Source organism: Delphinapterus leucas, chromosome 5, assembly GCF_059928025.1.
Source record: "Delphinapterus leucas isolate spDelLeu-1000000601 "Yukka" chromosome 5, BTC_Dleu_Yukka2, whole genome shotgun sequence".
In the NCBI taxonomy this organism is placed as follows: domain Eukaryota; kingdom Metazoa; phylum Chordata; class Mammalia; order Artiodactyla; family Monodontidae; genus Delphinapterus; species Delphinapterus leucas.
Genome location: NC_143133.1, coordinates 64,396,859 through 64,416,536, shown reverse-complemented (window position 1 = coordinate 64,416,536; position 19,678 = coordinate 64,396,859). Strand labels below are relative to the sequence as shown.

Below are 19,678 nucleotides of genomic sequence, written 5' to 3'. Positions count from 1 at the left end.
TTTAACTACTACTTTTTTTTATCTACTTTTTATAAACTACTTTTTGCATTTTCCAAATAATCTATAATATATACATTCTTTCATCATCACGGGAAAAAGCAACCACTGTTATCAATTAAAGGTGAATCTTGGACTTCCCTATACACTTCCTCCAGCTTGCAAACTATATTATCCTTCCACCCCTTTTTTTATTGTGTCTACCTATATGCAAAAGGATCTAAACATATAGGCAGTTTAAGTATCCAACCAGTATAGGGAAGAAACTCTTAAGTATAAAAACATACATAGCTGGGCTCCCCTCGTGACACAGTGGTTGAGAGTCCACTGCCCCGGTCCGGGAAGATCCCACATGCCACGGAGCGGCTGGGCCCGTAAGCCATGGCCGCTGAGCCTGCGTGTCCGGAGCCTGTGCTCCGCAACGCGAGAGGCCACAACAGTGAGAGGCCCGCATACCACAAAAAAACCAAAAAACAAAAAGCATACATAGCTGACACTACCTCCCAATCGCTCTGTAGATCCAGTTTACTTCAATCCTATTTATTCACTTAAGGAATGCTCACATTTAACTTTTATCACCTGATTTTATATATCTTCATTTTTCCATAAAGAAGGTCTCATTAATACACTAAACAAGCTTGTGTAGCTTCTTCATATACATACCTGACCTAAATATTCTAAAAGGATATGGGAAATTAGGATGGGTAAGAAGGTTTGATATATTATGGAGAAATGTGAAAGGGCTGGTTCTCAAATGAAGAACCTAAAAACAAATAATATAAATTGTTATTAATAGTGATACCATGAATATATATATAAATTTCATATACACATTTTCCAAGCTCTTCTACTTCTATTATTCAGTTTTAACCTGAGAGAAGCTAACCAATACATACTTGCTCACAGATTATCATTAAAATATTTCAGCATGGGGCTTCCCTGGTGGCGCAGTGGTTGAGAGTCTGCCTGCCGATGCAGGGGACACAGGTTCATGCCCTGGTCCGGAAAGATCCCACATGCCGCGGAGCGGCTGGGCCCGTGAGCCATGGCTGCTGAGCCTGTGCGTCCAGAGCCTGTGCTCTGCAACAGGAGAGGCCACAACAGTGAGAGGCCCGCGTAACACCAAAAAAAAAAAAAAAAAAAAAAAATTTCAGCATGATAAGCAGAGGTCTTATTAACTCTAGTTCTTTTTTTTTTTTTTTAACAGATAAGGATATATGTTCTTTTAACCATTAAAAAAAATTCAGGGTGAACATGAAGTCTATAAATAGTAGTAGAAGTAAACATGAACTCTAGAAGTGGTATGGTAATGGTCAGTACTGCCGTTAAAGTGGATATACCAATAAACAACACTTTAGGAAAAAACTTTCCTACTAAAAACTACATCATCAACACAGTGCTAACACTTAAAATTTTTCCTGTATCAGTTTATGAATAAATCTGTTACATGCATATAAGGGCTAGTAATTTTAAAGAACTTATCTTTATGGAAAAATATCCAGAAATAAATTTCTATAACAGTCAAGAAAGATATTCTATTTAATACTCAATATCAACCATCTAGAAATAACAGGCCTAAGAAAACTGATACTAACAAATATATCAATAGTATTTTAGCTCTTTAAAACCACCATAAAAGGAACGAAAACAAAAAATCATCCCTCTAAAAGGAACAAAAACAAAAATCATCTCTCTATAAGGAACATATAGGGAAGTTAGAAGACTCAAATATGGCACAATCCCAGACAAGATCAGAAAACATCTCTCTCAGAAACAATTGCTACCAAGAACCAATACAATCATTTACTGGGGATTAAGTTACCCTACAAGATGATTTTAAGTCTACTGCTTGATAAGCTGAAGGTAGATACTAAATCTCATCAAGGTACCAAAGGGCGTGTCACTAAAAAAGACAGTATTTATAGAAAATGTAACCAAATTAAGGTAACTAATAATCTTAAAATGCATCCATCTGTCATAAGAACTATTATAAGTAATAACTGGACATACTAACTATTGATAAAGAATGGTTAAATAAATTATGGCAAAAAAAAAAAATCATGCTTTGGAATACTATGCAGCTATGAAAAGTTGAAGGTATAATGTAGAAACCAGAAAGATCTCTGAGACATATTCTTAAGGGGAAAAGCCAGTTGCTGAACCATATACAGCTTTGGGCCAAAGAATGGCAGGAAAGTGTATTTCTCTACAATTCTTCAACACTTTCTATACTCCTTCATTACTTACTACCAGTACTAATCTTCCTTAGATATTTTAGATTCTCACATTGTTGGTTTTACTGACATATTTTCATCTGTATGTGTTTATTTCCCCAATTAGCCATGTTCCTTGAGAACACAGATTATGATACACACTACTCCAACTTGGCATTTAGTCATAGTCCCATACATAAAATAGGTGCACAAAAAATGTTTGTGGATGGCTAAAATACGTAAAATATGAAGGAGTAAGAAGTGGTATTTTAGAAGCAAAGACACCAAAACACACATTAAATGGGAAAACCACAATACAGTTCTTTAGACTTCTTGGGTCAGCATGTTTTATGCAACCACAAGCTCTTTGAGAAATTCTAGTAACAAAATATGTGATTACATTTTCCTTCTTATGAGAGATTTCTTTAATCACTCAAATATGTAAATAAAAGCTTGAAAACCTATGTGTAAAATATACTCACTCTAGACTTCAATAAACTTACCATCTGTCTATCACTGATGCTATCAATGTGCTTATTAAGGCCACAGTTGACACCTGCAAACTCTACAGCTCTTCCTGTTATCCAACGTAATGTCTTCTTACTATTAAAAAAAATGTAAATGATGATATATTATATACATATGTAACAAAAGCAAATTTATATCAAATAGTAATCCCAAATGAAATCAAAGTCCAAAATATATACAATATTTATAATATAGATATATATCATATTCCAAAGAGAAAACCACAAAGTAAAGAAAAAAGACCGACTTCATCCACCGCCATTAGAGGTGACTATTACACTCTGGAAATGGATATATAAAGGGAAAGACCTAAGCATTTATTCTGCCTTATAAGTAGAACATTATTTCAAGGCAACAAAATAGCGCTAATTGATATGGGAAACCTTCTTTATTGAAGACAACTATGTAATAGGATCTAAAACTAATTACCATATCGTAAACCATAATTAAATAGCTGATCAACAATCATCAATGAAGGCTAAAATCATTAGGTGAAAGGTTGATATTGACATACCTGGTGCCAAAGTACCATGCCACAGATTATTTGCAAGATATAAAAAGACAAACATAATTTTACAATATAACGATCTGGTGGTCATCACCTTGGCCTGGTGATCAAACACAGCATCCAAATGGTGGGACAACTAAACATTACATGCCTGTAAGTGAAACAATATGAGTACACAGCATTGCTAAATGAACTACTCTTCCAAAAATGTTTAACCTGAACCTGAAACACCTTTAAATCTCACTCCCAGTTTATATGAAATATAGGGGATAGAGGAAAAAGTTACACTGACCATGAAGAAACTATCAGCAATACAAAATGTCAGACATTCCCAACAGAGCCAACAAATCTGTATTATGGGGAGGAGGAGGGAGGGTGGTAAAGGGGGTGGGTAGGTAAGAGACAATTCTATAATTAAAAAAGACTCAAGAGACAGCCAGATACAATGGGTAGCTCTTGACTAGATTTTCATATTTTTTTAAAGGCAATAAAAGATGTGTTTGGAACAATTAGAGAAGTCTGAATATGGTACAAGTATTATATATTAGGGACTTATTGATAATTTTGCTAGGAATGATAATGGTTTTGTGGTTATATAGGAGACTATCCTTTTTCTGGAAGATATGTCAAAGATAATACATCTTATGAATTTTTTTTTTTTTTTTTGCGGTACGCGGGCCTCTCACTGTGTGGCCTCTCCCGTTACGGAGCACAGGCTCAGCGGCCATGGCTCCCGGGCCCAGCCGCTCCGCAGCATGTGGGATCTTCCCGGACTGGGGCACGAACTCGTGTCCCCTGCATTGGCAGGCGGACTCCCAACTACTGCGCCACCAGGGAAGCCCTCTTATGATTTTTTAAAAGAGTAAATTTCAAGCTAAATCCTTAAATGAAATTATCAAAGTTCAAAATATATATAACATTTATAATACAGATGTATAGTACACAAAAAGAAAAAAACCCTCATTTGCCACCATTTACTTTTAAAACACTCAGGAAATTTATATATACATAGAAATATAGACATATATAAAGCAAATGTAGCAAAATATTAGTAATCATTAAATCTAGGAGGTGGGTTTACATGAGTTCAATGTACTATTCTACTTTTCTATATATATGTCTATGTATTTTGCTAATAAAAGTTTTTAATATGTACCATGCTTCAAGTAAACTGGTTTGTTTACCTCTACAAAGTAAAAAATTCTTTTTAAATCAAATACCAACCCTTAATTTGAAACTCTGAATTCAAATATACCAAGTTTTAATAAAAGCAGGGCACACTCCATATTTTAAAGGTTATATCTGGTTACGTATGTGTTCTAAGAAAAAGAAAAATTTAATCATGTGGTAAGGGAAGGAAAAAAATGAAAGAAAAATTTTTAAAGGATAAAAATTAAGAGAAAAGGGCTTCCCTGGTGGCGCAGTGGTTGAGAATCTGCCTGCCAATACAGGGGATACGGGTTCGAGCCCCGGTCTGGGAAGATCCCACATGCCGCAGAGCAACTGGGCCCGTGAGTCACAACTACTGAGCCTGCACGCATCTGGAGCTTGTGCTCCGCAACAAGAGAGGCCACGACAGTGAAAGGCCCGCGCACCGCAATGAAGAGTGGCCCCCGCTCGCCGCAACTAGAGAAAGCCCACACACAGAAACGAAGACCCAACACAGCCAAAAATAAAATTAAATAAATAAAAATTAAAATAAAAAATTAAGAGAACCCCAAATAGCCAAAGCAACCTTGAGGAAAAAAAAAAAAAGTTAAAGTTATTGTGGGGACTTCCCTGGTGGCGCAGTGGTTAAGAATCCGCCTGCCAATGCAGCGGACATGGGTTCAGTCCCTGGTCCGGGAAGATCCCACATGCTGTGGAGCAACTAAGCCCGTGCGCCACAACTACTGAGCCTGCACTCTAGAGCCATGAGCCACAACTACTGAGCCCATGCGCCTAGAGCCCATGCTCTGCAACAACAGAAGCCACCGCAATGAGAAGCCCGCGCGCCGCAACCAAGAGCAGCCCCCACTCGCCGCAACTAGAGAAAGCCCGCGCACAGCAACAAAGACCCAACGCAGCCAAATAAATAAATAAATAAAGTTATTGTGTACTGTTGGTGGGAATGTAAAACGGTACAGCTACTATGAAAAACGGTATGGAGGTTCTTCAGAAAAGTAAAAACAGAATATGATCCAGCAATCCCACTTTTGTGCATACGTCCAAAAGAATTGAAAACAGGATCTCCAAGAGATATTTGCACACCCATGTTCACTGCAGCATTATTCACAGTAGTCAAGAGGTAGAAGCAAATTAAAAGTCCATGCAATCTCACCCTTGGGGGACAGAGCCAACTTGGGCCCAGCACTGTACTGAAAGGGGTAAGGGCAGCCATTGCTAGTGCTCATGGAGATGTTGGATAGGGAGCTGTCCTGACCTCTGACTGGCATACCAGAACTGTCCCAGCGTGTGTCCCAGCCTGGACCAGGCACACGATCCAGCTCCTCTTGCTTCAATGCTGCTCCCCATTACCAGGCATGGGGAGAGTGCATACTTAGAGAGAACAGACCAGCTAGGACCCGACCCTCAGGATTTCTAACTCCAACACCTTGGGACCTGACAATGCCCATAATAGGGTGGTGATGGCCACTGAACATGGGAGAAGCTCCAGTTCACACCTGTCTCTGGTTCTAGCCTCTCAGTCTCTAGTCTCACCTCACACCAAGGTGATAGCTTCCAGCACACCCTGGGGGAAGATGTGACCCATACTCACATGCAGAGGACACCCTTCAAGACTGGGATAGGTATCCTAATTTCATAGAGACAGAGTGAGTTAAACAAAATGAGAAGACAAAGGGATTTCTTTCAAATGAAAAAATAAGAAAAAAAAACCCTGGGCAAAAAGAAAACAGCCAATGAAACAGATAAATAATTTACCAGATAAAAAGTTCAATGCATTAGTAATAAGAATGCTAACTGAACTTGGAAAAAATTGAGATGAACACAGTGAGAATTTTAACAAGAAACAAGAAAATATAAAAAAGAACCAGTAAGAGCTGAAAGATACAATAATTGAAATGAAATACACACAAGGAGTTGACAGCAGACTAGTTGATACAGAAGAACATACAAGTAATTAAGAAAAAAAAGTTTGTGCAACCTAAATGTTCATCAGTAGAAAACTGGATTAAGACAAGTGGGAAGGACTTTTCCTGGTGGTCCAGTGGTTAAGAATCTGCCTTCCAATGCAGGGAATGCGGGGTTCGATCCCTGGTCAGGGAACTAAGATCCCACATGTCGCAGGGCAACTTAGTCTGCGCACCACAACTACTGAGCCCTCGCACTTTGGAGCCCGTGCGCCACAACTAGAGAGAAGCCTGCGCACCACAACTAAGACCCGATGCAGCCAAATAAATAAAGAGAAAGAAAAAGAAAAAAAAAGAAAGAAAATGTGGGATACACACACACACACATATACATAATGAAATATTATGCAGCCTCTAAAAAAAAGGAAATCCTGTCATATGCTCTAACATAGATGAAACCTGAGGACATTATGCTAAGTGAAATATGCCAGTCACAAAAAGACAAACAGTGTATGATTCTACTTATATGAGGTATCTAAAGTAGTCAAGTTCCATACAGATAGCCTACAGAACATCATTAATCATCAGAGAAATGCAAATTAAAACCACATGAGGGGGGCTTCCCTGGAGGCACAGTGGTTGAGAGTCCACCTGCCGATGCGGGGGACACAGGTTCGTGCCCCAGTCCGGGAAGATCCCACATGCCGCGGAGCAGCTAGGCCCGTGAGCCATGGCCGCTGAGCCTGCGCGTCCAGAGCCTTTGCTCCGCAACGGGAGAGGCCACAACAGTGAGAGGCCCATGTACCGCAAAAAAAAAAACAAAAAAACAAACCACATGAAGGACTTCCCTGACGGTCCAGTGGTTAAGACTTCCCCTTCCAATGCAGGGGGGGTGCGGGTTTGATTGGTCAGGGAGCTAAGGTCTCACATGTCTCACTCCCAAAAAACCAAAACATAAAACAGAAGCAATATTGTAACAAATTTGATAAAGACTTAAAAAAGAAAAAATGAGATGTCACCTCACACCTGTCAGAATGGCTATCATCAAAAAAACCACAGGGGCTTCCCTGGTGGTGTAGTGGTCAATAATCTGCCTTCCAATGCAGGGGAAGTGGGTTCGAGCCCTGGTCCGGGAAGATCCCACATGCTACAGAGCAGCTGAGCCCATGTGCCACAACTACTGAGCCTGCGCTCTAGAGCCCACAAGCTATAACTACTGAGCCCGTGCACCACAACTACTGAAGCCCACACGCCTAGAGCCTGTGCTCTGCAACTACAACAACAGAAGCCCGCACTCTGCAACAAAGAGTAGCCCCTGCTTGCCTCAACTAGAGAAAGCCCATGTGCAGCAACAAAGACCCAATACAGCCAAAAATAAATAATTTTTTTAATTTAAAAAAAAAAAGAACACAAATAACAAATGTTGGTGAGTACGTGGAAAAAAGGGAACCCTCACGAATGTAAATTGGTGCAGCCACTGTGGAAAACAGTATGGAGGTTTCTCAAAAAACTAAAATTAGAACTACCATATGACCCAGCAATTCTACTCCTGGGTATATGTGAGAAAACATGAAAACACTTATTGGAAAAGATAGATGCACCCCAGTGGTCAGAGCAGCACTATTTACAATTGCCAAGATATGGAAGTAACCTAAGTGTCCATCAACAGATGAATAGATAAAGAAGATATACACAACGGAATACTACTTAGCCATAAAAAAGAATGAAATTTTGCCATTTGCAACAACATGGATAAACTTGGAGGATATTACGCTAAGTGAAACAAGTCAGAGAAAGACAAGTACTGTATGATACCACTTATATGTGAAATCTAAAAAATAAAACAAACTAATGAATATAACAAAAAGAAACAGATTCACAGATATAGAAAACAAATCTGTGGTTACTAGCGGGGAGAGGGAAGGGGGTGAGGGGCAAGATAGGTGTAGGGAGTTAAGAGGTACAAACTACTATGTATAATATAAGCTACAAGCCATATGCTAACACATATATATGGAATCTAAAAAAAAAACAAGTGGTCAGAAGAACCTAGGGGCAAGATGGGAATAAAGATGCAGAACTACTAGAGAATGGACTTGAGGATACGGGGAGGGGGAAGGGTAAGCTGTGACAAAGTGAGAGAGTAGCATGGACATATATACACTACCAAACGTAAAACAGATAGCTAGTGGGAAGGAGCTGCATGGCACAGGGAGATCAGCTCAGTGCTTTGTGACCACCTAGAGGGGTGGGATAGGGAGGGAGGGAGTGAGGGAGACGCAAGAGGGAAGAGATATGGGGACACATGTATATGTATAACTGATTCACTTTGTTATAAACCAGAAACTGACACATCATTGTAAAGCAGTTACACTCCAATAAAGATGTTAAAAAAAAAAATATATATATATATATATATATCTAAGCTACAAGGATATATTGTGCAACACAGGGACTATAGCCAATATTTTATAATAACTATAAATGGAGTATAACCTTTAAAAATGGTCAATCACTATGTTGTACATCTGAAACATATAATATTGTCCATTAACTATACCTCAATAAACAAATATAGTAGTCAAACTCTTACAAAGTAGGATGACAGATGCCAGGGGCTAGAGGTGAGGTGGGGAAGGGGGGCTTGTTCAATGGGTGTAGAGTTTCAGTTCTTCAAGATGAAAAAGTTCTACAGACCTGTTGTATTAACCATGTATATACAGTAAGTCCCCTCCATACAAACCTTCAAGTTGCGAACTTCCAAAGATACAAACATGTGCTCGCATGTCCAATCAAGTAAGGTGTGAAGGAAACTGCAGCTTGCCCTCTGTCTCCTATTGCTGACGATCCTTCAGCTCTACCATCTCCCAGCTCCTCTCCCTCCTCCAGTCAGTAACCCTTCTTGCCTGTTCACTCGATGCCAGCTCCTGTATGCCAGCTGTTGTACAGTACTACTGTACTTTTCAAGGTACTGTACTGTAAGATTAAAAATGTTTACTTTTTTTTTTATGTATTATTTGTGTGAAAAGTATTATAAATCTATTATATTACAGTACTATACAGCCGATTGTTAGTTGGGTACCCAGGCTAACTTTGTTGGACTTATGAACACGTTCTCAGAATGGAACTTGTTCATATGTAGGGGACTTACTGTATTATTAACACTACTGTACTGTTCACTTAAAAGTAGTTAAGATGATAAATTTTGTTATACGTTTATTACAATTTTTAAAAAATCTATAAGGGGTTTAACTACAAAGAAAAACAAATGTAAGAGAAGGGAAAGAAAATGTTCACTCAAGAGAGGTTAAGTCAGAAATAGAACAGAAAAGAAAGTCACAAATAGAAATCCCAAGAAGTATAAATTTAATTACAACTACACCATCATTTATCAACTCTAGGTCTCCTGATAAAATAGACTTACTGAATCTTTATAGCTCCAGAAACTATACGCAGAATACTCTACTAGGTGCTCTGTACACCCCAATATGACTGATTGTACATAAACCATATCCATGCCCTATTCAACCACTTCTTTCCTACCAACTACCACCCTCCAAAAAGCCTCCATCCTCTCCTCCCTATCTTTAAAAATTCTAATTCTAAAAAGTTCAAATTCCTGTAGTGGAAAAACTGTTTGAAATTTGGTTTCTCAATACACCCTGAATTGATAACAATGAAGCGAATTCTTAACTCAGACTATCCAAACTCCCAGTATTTCCTAGGCAGTTTCAGTTCCTTAAAATAAAAGTAGTTTACAATTTATTGTTTCAACTTCCCACTTTCTGTTGACTTCTTGATCCAATGCAATCTGCCGCCTACACCTACTGGTTTTTCTCTGGCTGCCCCTTCTCGGTCTCCTTCACTGATTGCTTTTCTCATGCTTCTCTTTCAGTGTCATTGTTACCCTGGGTTCTGTTCCCAACCTTCTGCTCCACCACCTTTTTCTAGGCCCATCCAAATCCAAGGCTTCAGTACCTATGACTCCAGCCAAGAATTCTCTCCCAAACTCCAATATAGTTAACTGCCTTGAGATAGCAGATAGATGGGCCCCTGGGCTAGACAGCTGGTGTTTGTCAAGTGGAGTAAAATTGAAGCTTTGTTTTCCCTAGACACTCCAAGGACAAAGTTAGTGGCAAGAGCGGAGCTTTGCTGAAGTAAAAAGATAAGATGACCACTCCTGAGGTCGACAAAAACTTCCCTGTCTGCACATGCACAGGAAGGCTCCTTGAGGGGTCAAAAAAGGGAGGGGGCGCCACCCCATAATAAGTGTGGACATACCCCCAACAGCCCTCTGCGGTGGAATCCATCTTAGCAAAAAGTTGTGCACCCATGCTGGGGAGAGTCCTAGGACAGGTCAGATGTGAAAAAAGAAACAAGATTATTGGCCCAAAGTAAACAAAGACCCGGAAGGACTGTCCTATATAAGTGATTTAAATCACCTCTTTACTGCGCTCCTCCTCATTAAAGAAGAGACTCATACCCTTTCTCTCCAGGTGTATATTTCTGCCTTGCTTCAGGCTTAAATAAACAAACTGTTTCTCTGTGTGCTCTCCCACTTGTTGTGTTGTGTCTCTAATAATAAAATTTGTACCTGTTTTTACAGTTTTTGCCTCCTTGAAACATTCCTGCTTTCAAATGGGGGCAAGAGCCAGGGCCACTTTGCTTCTAGCCTCTAGCCCCTGGTGGTCTAGCAGCTAGGATTCCTAGTTTTCATCCAGGCTACCCAGATTCAATTCCTGGGCAGAGAACTAAGATCTCTCTTCAGGACCGCTCACTGCTGTCTCTCCGAAAACTGCCTGACAGACATATCCATGTGTATATTACACAGGCACTTCAAGCCTGAGAGTTCCAGCTTAAAATGCTTCAATGACTCCACAGCTTTCAAGATCAAGTTCCAACTCCTTGGTTAAACCATTCAAGGACTTCTATGATTTGGCCCCTTACCTACCCCTACCATTCTCTTCCTCTATTCCTCCCCAGGTACTCTCTACTCCTCCTGTATCTAATTATTTGTTTCCCAAATCACAAGATAGATGGGCCCCTGGCCCATCTCACATCTCTGTGCCTCACACATGTTCTACCCAAAAGTCCCTCTACCCCATCCCACCCAACCCATATTTCTTGCCTCAATTAACTTTCTTTCAGGAAAGTTTTCCACTATCCCAAAGTCTGATTTACACAGAGCTGCCACTGCATCCTAGATACACCTCTACCTTAGCACCTTTGTATTTATTCGTTTACACTACTAGTCTATAAGCATCTCACAATGTGTTTCTATTTAGCAAACAAAAGCTTAACAAATATTTGTTATATGCCAGCACAAACCAAAAAGCCAATTTAGTTCTTTAAAATACTGGACTTACCATTTCGGTACCTGGAATACTCAGGTCCATTATACAGGGCATCTCTTTCCCATGAATAAAATATCTAGGAAAATAAATTGAAAGTCAGAAGGGTGGTTAAGATTTAGAATGGATATTCTTTGTGTCTGCCCAGAACTCCTTCTCCTCCCCTACTCCACCAGGGGCCTGATTCCTGCTAATAGACCCCTGGCTATATAAGTAAGCACAACACATGATCTAGGCTGAACTAGGCATAGTACCTCATCCCCTCAGCTGCAGGAACTGGTCAAAGGACAGGCATGTGAGCAAGTCTATCTAGATCCTCTGACATGAGTCTCTAAGTAGGTAAGCCTGTGCGCCAGGAACCAGGTCCCACTTTGTGAAGAAACATATCTGCAGTAGGAGAGATGGCGCCAGTGGTTAGGACTAGTGGCTAGGACTCGGCGCTTTCACTGCCAGGTCCCAGGTCGGGGAACTAAGATCCTACGTGCCGCGGGGTGCAGCCAAAAAAAAAAAAAAAAAATTTATAGGAAGGATCTAACTATGGGCAAGTTCCCACCTTAGCTCCTTATGGCCATCTCTATCCATACACTTTCTGTTATATGGTTACTGAACCAGTAACTTTTCCATCCATAGGCCATTTCAAACTGTATCTCTGGTATTTGCAATCCAAAAAGTCCTAACTAATAACCTCTAACTAATATTCAGAGAAACTGAATAAGATGGAAATTATATGTAAAGGAATACTTCACTGAAACTGTAAAAGGACCTACTTAGTATGCCTTTCCTACTTAGAAAACTTTCATCTATCCGATATAATGTCTTTCTCTTCCCTACTAGGTAAACCCCCAAATTACTATTTAATTCCCTTTTTAATACACTCTATGCAAATCACATCTTTTTTTTTTTTTTTTTTTTTTTGGCCATGCCGCACAGCATGCAGGATCTTAGTTCCCTGACCAGGGATCGAACCAGTGCCCTCTGCCGTGGAAGCATGGAGTTTTAACCACTGGACCACCAGGGAAGTCCTTCACATCATTTTTTAACATAGTCAATTTACCTTTTTCTTTGTTACACCCTAACCAGTATATGGTGAGATAACAATAAGCAATTACAATGAGAATATAGAATACTAGGCAAACAAGTAGAGGGCTGGCTTCCCTAGAGAGGTCATCACCTCTACGGAGACCTGAAAGATAAGCATGAGCTAACAAAACCAAAGGGGAAGGAAGCAGGGAGCTAGGTAAGGCATTCCAGACAGAGGAAAGCTTCTGTACTCAGGCCTAGATTTAACAAACGTGGCATCTTGAGGGAGAAATCCAAGTAACTGTTTATGACTAGCAGCACATTGAGGGCAAAAGGAGAAAGTGACAGAGGATGAAGAAGTAAACATGCCAGATCATGATCCTGAAAGCCAAATTAATAAGTTCAGGGACTTCCCTGGTGGCACAGTGGTTAAGAATCCGCCTGCCAATGCAGGGGACACGGGTTCGAGCCCCGGTCCAGGAAGATCCCACATGCTGTGGAGCAACTAAGCCCGCGAGCCACAACTACTGAGCCCACGTGCCACAACTACTGAAGCCCGCGCACCTAGAGCGCATGCTCCGCGACAAGAGAAGCCACCGCAATGAGAAGCCCATGCACGGAAACGAAGTAGCCCCCTCGCTGCAACTAGAGAAAGCCCGTGCGCAGCAACGAAGACCCAACACAGCCAAAAATAAATAAATAATATAAATAAAAATTTTTTTAAAAGTTCAGATTTTATCCTGAAGGCAATGAAAAGTCACAAAAAAAAAATGTTTTGGGACTTCCCTGGCGGTCCAGTGGTTAGGACTCTGCACTTCCACTGCAGGGGCGCACAGGTTTGATCCCTGGTCAGGGAACTAAGATCCCACAAGCCGCACAGTGTGGAAAAAAAAAAAAAAATTTTTTTTAGCAGGGGAGTTACAGGTTTAAACGTGTTAGACAGATTACTCTGGCTACAGTGGGAAAAGTGGATTGGAAGGCAAGACTGGAAGAAGGGATAACCACTTAGGAGGCTACTGCGGCAATCCAGGTAAGAGATGATGCTAACCATGGAGTTGGATGTTAGCCTTGGGAATAGAGGAAAAGGCACAAGTTCAAGAGATATTAAGGAGAAAGAATTCAACAGGGCTCAGTGATCAATCAGAATATGAAGCGAAAAAGAGAGGAAAAGGAATAGCCCATGTTTCTGCCAAGTTATTATTAGCAGCGCCTACTATTTACCGAATTCTTAGCACACATGCATTATCTCATTTAATCTTCCCCTAGAACGAAGACGTAGTTTGTTTCATATTTTTGGTTTGAGGCTGGGAGAGGGAAGGCTGATAATAACTACAGTTTGGGATATGCTCAGTCTGAGTTACCTGTGGGAGCATACAAATGAACATGTCATGAAGGTAGATGATATACGAGTCGGTTATCAGGAAAGAGCTTTGGGTTGGAGATTTAAGAATTAACAGCATACAGATAGTAACTGGGAAAAATATTTTTTAAAGTAAAATATCTCCTTTATTCATGCCAATATTTATTTAATACCTATACAACTATAGCTTTGGGACTAGTGTTAGAGAAAAAGAATTGAGTAAAATTCAGTGAAACTCAGTTACTATAGGGAGGAGGTAGCTCAATATAGCAGTAAGTATGTAATGGTTCAGAGGTAATACAATGAGTACGTGATTATCTCTGCTGGGGGAAGGAAGGAAAGAAGACTTTACAACATGTACCACCTAAATCTTGAAGTAGGTTAGCAGAGAGTTTAGGGGGAGGAGGACACGGAGAACAGTGAAGACACTACAGGCGGAAGAAACAAATTTAAACACAAAAGAAAAAAATTTTTAAAAGATACCCTGCTTCAGAACAGAAAAATTAAATATTATGCATGTCAGTCTCCAAAACTAATTCTTAAATTTAATAAATAGAGCAGATATATTAAAAAAATTTTAAAGACACATAGGGAAAATTCATTTTACTAAATACTATATCATATTATGAAAGTAACATTATACAATTAAATGGTATGGCTACAAAAATTCGATAAAAGATGGAAGGATTGTTATTAAAAGTCAAGAGTCCAGATACAATTCTTTTTTTTTCTAATTTATTTATTTTATCTATTTATTTATTTATTTTTGGCTGTGTTGGGTCTTTGTTGCTGCACACGGGCTTTCTCTAGTTGTGGCGAGAGGGGGCTACTCTTCGTTGCAGTGCGCGGGCTTCTCATTGCGGTGGCTTCTCTTGCTGTGGAGCAAGGGCTCTAGGCGTGCGGGCTTCAGTAGTTGCGGTGCACGGGCTCAGCAGTTGTGGCTCATGGGCTCTAGAGCACAGGCTCAGTAGTTGTGGTGCACTGGCTTAGTTGCTCTGTGGCATGTGGGATCTTCCCGGACCAGGGATCAAACCCATGTCCCCTGCATTGGCAGGTGGATACTCAACCACTGTGCCACCAGGGAAGCCCCAGATATAATTCTAATGCCATTTGGCTTACTCATAGACTGGCATGATAAATATAAAAATAAAAAAATTCAATCTCTTCTTCAATTCCTAATAAAACTACTACTAAAGGCACTTAATAATGTGATCTGCTAAGATTTAATGTTTGACCTGACAAACTAAGATTATTCCCAAGACTTAGAATGTGAGTTTGCATATAAAAAGCTGAATAGAAGGAAGGCAAAGATGGTAGTTCTCTTCTAACTGCTTTGCGTATCAAAAGACATGCATAACCATAGATAAGAAGAAGAAAGGGGAGATTTTAAGAGAAGGAAAATCCTCAGATAGCATTAAAAAACATGCACCTACACTGATAATATATTTAGCCTCTCTTGTGTACAGATACTATGCCTACTTTAATAAAGAAAAAAACATTCAATAACTTAAGCCCACTTTTTCTATATGAAGTCCAGGGATCGGTCCTCTTTACTCTCCCCTTCAGAGCAACTAAAGTCAACAGGTGCACAAACTGACATTCGTAAGTACTAAATGCTGATTTGTCATGGGTTTTGTTTGTTTTATACGTTAGTCTTTTTTCATGAACTAAAGTGTAGCATCCATGCAGAAAAGCAGCCACTTCTTTCCTATTCTTTTCACCATCTCCATCACGGCAGCCCCCCATCCTACCACAGCCACTTGAATAATAAAGGCTCTGGCACGGGAACAAAAAATTGTTGATTTAATTTCTGACCTTTAACAACGGACAACGTAAGAAAATTAAACCATGCTTATTATCAAAACAAACACATGATGTTTACATTTCTTAAGGCGTTTAAAGATTCTTTCATTGAAAACTGAAGGATGAAAGCTAAAATGAGTTAAAAAGAGAGCTGGGCGTTTGATAGAAAAACAGTGGAAATAATAAAAAAAAGAATGAAAAGCCTGCTGTTGAGATGAAAAGGTAACATTATTTTTTAAGTGGGGGAAGAGAGGCAGCTGCAAATCAGTTTTTTCTGAGAAGCCAGGTTCATGTCCAGGATTTTTTTCTCTGAGCTCAACCAATCCCCACCTTTTCTGAGTTATCCAGTTTCCAGGCAAGCAGCGCTTCTTGATTGGCTTAAAGATGTTGAGTAGAAAAACCAGCCAATCCTACCTTCAAGTCAGAACTGTGCTATGAAGACATTACAACCACTGCATGGCGAGAATGTGTACAAACCTGTCCGTGCCACAAATATCAGATCCTAGTTCTAAAGACTGTTGCCGAAAAGAAGATTCTTTAAAGCCAACAGCGAGCGCGATCGGCCGTTTACACTTTTTTTCTTTTTAAATTACTCTAGCTCTCTTTCAGAGAGAAAACAACAAAAAACACCACGTTTTAACCAAGAGCTTAAGAAATAAACTGCCCCAGGTCGAGTGACTCACTCTATCCAAGGCGGATTTCCACACGGACCTCTAGGAGAGGGTCCGGATCACGGTAGGGCTCAAGGAGGGACCCAGCGAGGATCAAAGTTGCCGTGGGGGAGGGGGTGTGGACGACGATCCAAGCGGCACAGACACCGGGAACCGGGAATGCCTCCCCGCAGTATCCAAACTCGGAACGTGCGGAGAGGCTGTGTTTGGATTGGAAGTGAGTAAATAAACAGCTCTAATAGGACTACGTGCTCGGGAGGGTGGCCCGAAGTTCCAAGAAGGATCCGCCTGGGAAAAGCCGAAGGCGCTCGGAGGGCCTCGAGATCAAGTCCGGGCGGGAACTGACAGGGAAGCTACTGGGGGCGAGAGGGGTGTGTCAAGGGCCTGGAAGGCCGCCAGGGACTGGGGGGCCAGGAAAGCGGCCGCAGCTTCCGCCTTCGCCCGACCTCGGGCGGCGCGCCATGGCCCGCCTCTCACCGACGCCTCACTTCCCTTCCGTCCGGGCGACCGGGCCCGCGGGCCGGACTGCCAGTGCCGGCCCCCCACGTTCGGGGATTGGGGTTTCAGTGGCAGCGCCTCCCGCCGCTTACCTCAGGCCCTCCGCTCGGATTCGGGGACTCCGGGATTCCTTCCCTCCCGGACCCTCAGCCCAGCCCCGCCGCCCCGCCTCCCACCCGCCGCCTTTACCTGCTCCGGGAACGGGCGGAGGGCGTCGAGGCCGAGGCCGCGTCGTCGAGTGTGAGACGCAGCGCCGCGATTCCGCAGCCCTTTCCCGCCGCCGCCACTGCGCTCTCCAGCACGGCGCAGGGCTGGCGAGCAGCGGCGGCCGCGCGGGGGAGACGCACGGCGGGCGCCCGGCGGGGAGACACTGCCGCTCTCCGTCCACCTGGGGAAGAGCAGCCTCGCAGCAACCAGCCGCGAGAGGGCGGGTGGGCGGCCGAGTGGGGAGGGGTCTCGGAGAGTAGGGAATGGCTGCCACGTCGCACAGGTGGATCGCTGCTCTCCGCCTCCCCCACCCACGCCGGCTCCCGACCAAGACCTCTGGTTCGTCCCCGAGCTCCGCTGGGGCGCGTCGGCCCGCCCCGCAGGGCCAGCCCCAGCGACCCCTGCCCGCGGGCGCTCCCGCCTCTCCCGCTCCCCACTGAGAGCGGGCCCAGGCCTGGCCGGTTCTGCTGCATCTGAGCCGCCCCCACCCCCGAAAAAAGCTCGCCCGAAAGCCTGACGTGTTTCCCCCTCTCCTTGTGGTGGGGTCACACGGAGAAGCAAGCCATTTTCAATGCGTCGGGTTTTCGGGGAAGGCGGGAGCCGTTTTGAGCTGGTGAACATAGCAATAAGGGGCCCGTAATTTCGGCCGAAACAAGCTGCGCGGTAACCGTGTTAGACACAGCCGTGTATAAGCCTCTTCACTCTCTCGCAATCTTCAAAAGCAAAACAGAAACACAAGATCGCATTCGCTGGTTGAGGCTGGGAAGGAAATGGAAGCCGGGGCGGGCCCGCCAGCTTGCGGGTCCCAGCGGCAAGTTGGTAGAGACCGCGGGGCGAGCCAAGCGGCATCGGCTTAGCCTAACTGAGCTGTTGACTCGAGGCGTGTAAGGCCAAGGCGGCGGTGGGCGCGCGAACCCCGCCTCCGCGCGCGCCGCGCTGTCCGCGGGAGGTTTCCGGGCGCGCGGCCCGCTGCCCCTCTGCGCGCTCAGGCGTCTGACACGGCGCGGCCGCCTCGGAGCCGGGAGACAAAGGGGTCGGCTGCCGCCGCGGCCGCAGCCGGGACCGAGGCTGCCTGGTCCCAACCGGCGCCGCCGACATGCGGTCAGAACACGCTGGCGGAAGCACAAAAAAAACGAGACCACGTTTGCAACGTAGAACCGCAGACGCTGACCTTTGCCCCGCTTAGAGCTTCAGTTTTCAGGTGCCAAGAAAAAGCAACGAGGTTTTCTGCCCTTTTGCATTCACTGTGTTATTAGATCGTCCCCAAAACCTGCTCCATGTTTTTGTCCTCCTAAACTCTGCCTTCCTTTGTTTGTTTCTTCTGTGTTCTGACGTGAAATGTTGTGTTTTCAGGCACACGAATTTTTCACCCTTGCTTTCTGGGGGTGGTGATTATGCTTATTTGTTTTTTTCCTCCCTCTGTTCCCCTCCCTTTGCAATTACTTTTTGTTCCACCATCAGTGTTTTTCGTAGAGAAAAGAAGTAGCCCCCTGACAAAGTATTCCTTTGCATCGAAGAGACAGACTGTCAGTGTTGTTTTAGTAATTGCTATAAACTGAGTGGAAATTTGGGGAAAATGCAAGTGAATTTTTATCTTCATTTAGGTCTAGTTGGAACACTAACTCACGAAAACATGCTAGTGGTTTTTTTAGAAACCCGAAATATTTAAGCAGAGACCTCGGGTTTGGTACATGTTCTAATGAAACCAACCACACGGGGGAAAATAGGTCTGGTTTTTTTTTCCCTTTTGTATGATTTTTGTATTTTTAAAAGTCCCTTGAGCCCCTGTTAAGAAATTAAAATACAAACACCCCTATCAATGCTTTTATTAATTTTGAAGCAGCAGAGATTTTAACAAAGTACCCAGAATCTCAAGATATAAATAACTTTTGCTGAGACCCTGACATTATCTCTGCCTCTAAACATCCATTAAAAGAGACTAATAACAGTGATACATGCCACTTTAGTAATGAAAGAATCCTAGTAATTATAAACTTCAAAGAAATCTAGTAAGTTAATATTAATTTCATTCATATGAAATATGAACATGATAATAAAATGATTATCATGCTGATAATATCAACATGATAATAAAAACTGGCATTTAAATTCTTGATTTTTCCTTTGAACATTGTTAAGGATTCATCACATCTTAGGTCTGAACAAAAAGAAATAAAGTATTCTTAACACTGGAAAATATATTTCAAGCCAGCAAGACATCACCCAGGCTGAATATTTAAAGAAAAAATAGTGTTTGCTTCCTATATCAATAAAAGAAAAACATCAATACTATAAAGTTCTAAAGTCAGACTCAAATGAAGAACAAAGCAATCTTTACTCAACATCCACAATGCCAGCCTTCTTTGTGAATATTTATAAAGATTTCCTCCTTCCTTATTGGTTTAAATTCTAAACCAATAGGAAAAGTACAACACATCTTTTAAAGGATGA

General features: G+C 42.2%; 2 protein-coding genes across 12 annotated transcripts in view; one reads left to right on the top strand and one right to left on the bottom strand.

Annotated features, from left to right (window-relative positions):
• The window catches only part of N4BP2 (NEDD4 binding protein 2), a 108,473-nt gene extending 90,890 nt beyond the window's left edge, over positions 1-17,583 (bottom strand). For 5 of the 11 annotated variants that reach the window (XR_016393262.1, XM_089911812.1, XM_089911813.1 and 2 more), the window contains exons 1-2: positions 17,210-17,565; positions 11,684-11,747 (exon numbers count right to left, since the gene is read on the bottom strand). The gene's annotated coding sequence lies outside the window, so the exon portion shown is untranslated. Of the gene's footprint in view, positions 1-2,713; positions 2,814-9,060; positions 9,178-11,683; positions 17,159-17,209 lie in introns of those variants that run through there. The other 6 variants (XR_016393264.1, XR_016393265.1, XM_089911817.1 and 3 more) reach the window with 6 other exon arrangements.
• Positions 16,682-19,678, top strand: part of LOC149749138 (uncharacterized) — a 12,578-nt gene continuing 9,581 nt past the window's right edge. The window contains exons 1-2 of the mRNA XM_089911252.1: positions 16,682-16,711; positions 16,871-18,428. Coding sequence (XP_089767378.1) covers positions 16,682-16,711; positions 16,871-17,704 — 864 coding nt within the window. The 3' untranslated portion in view covers positions 17,705-18,428. The remainder of the gene's footprint in view (positions 16,712-16,870; positions 18,429-19,678) is intronic.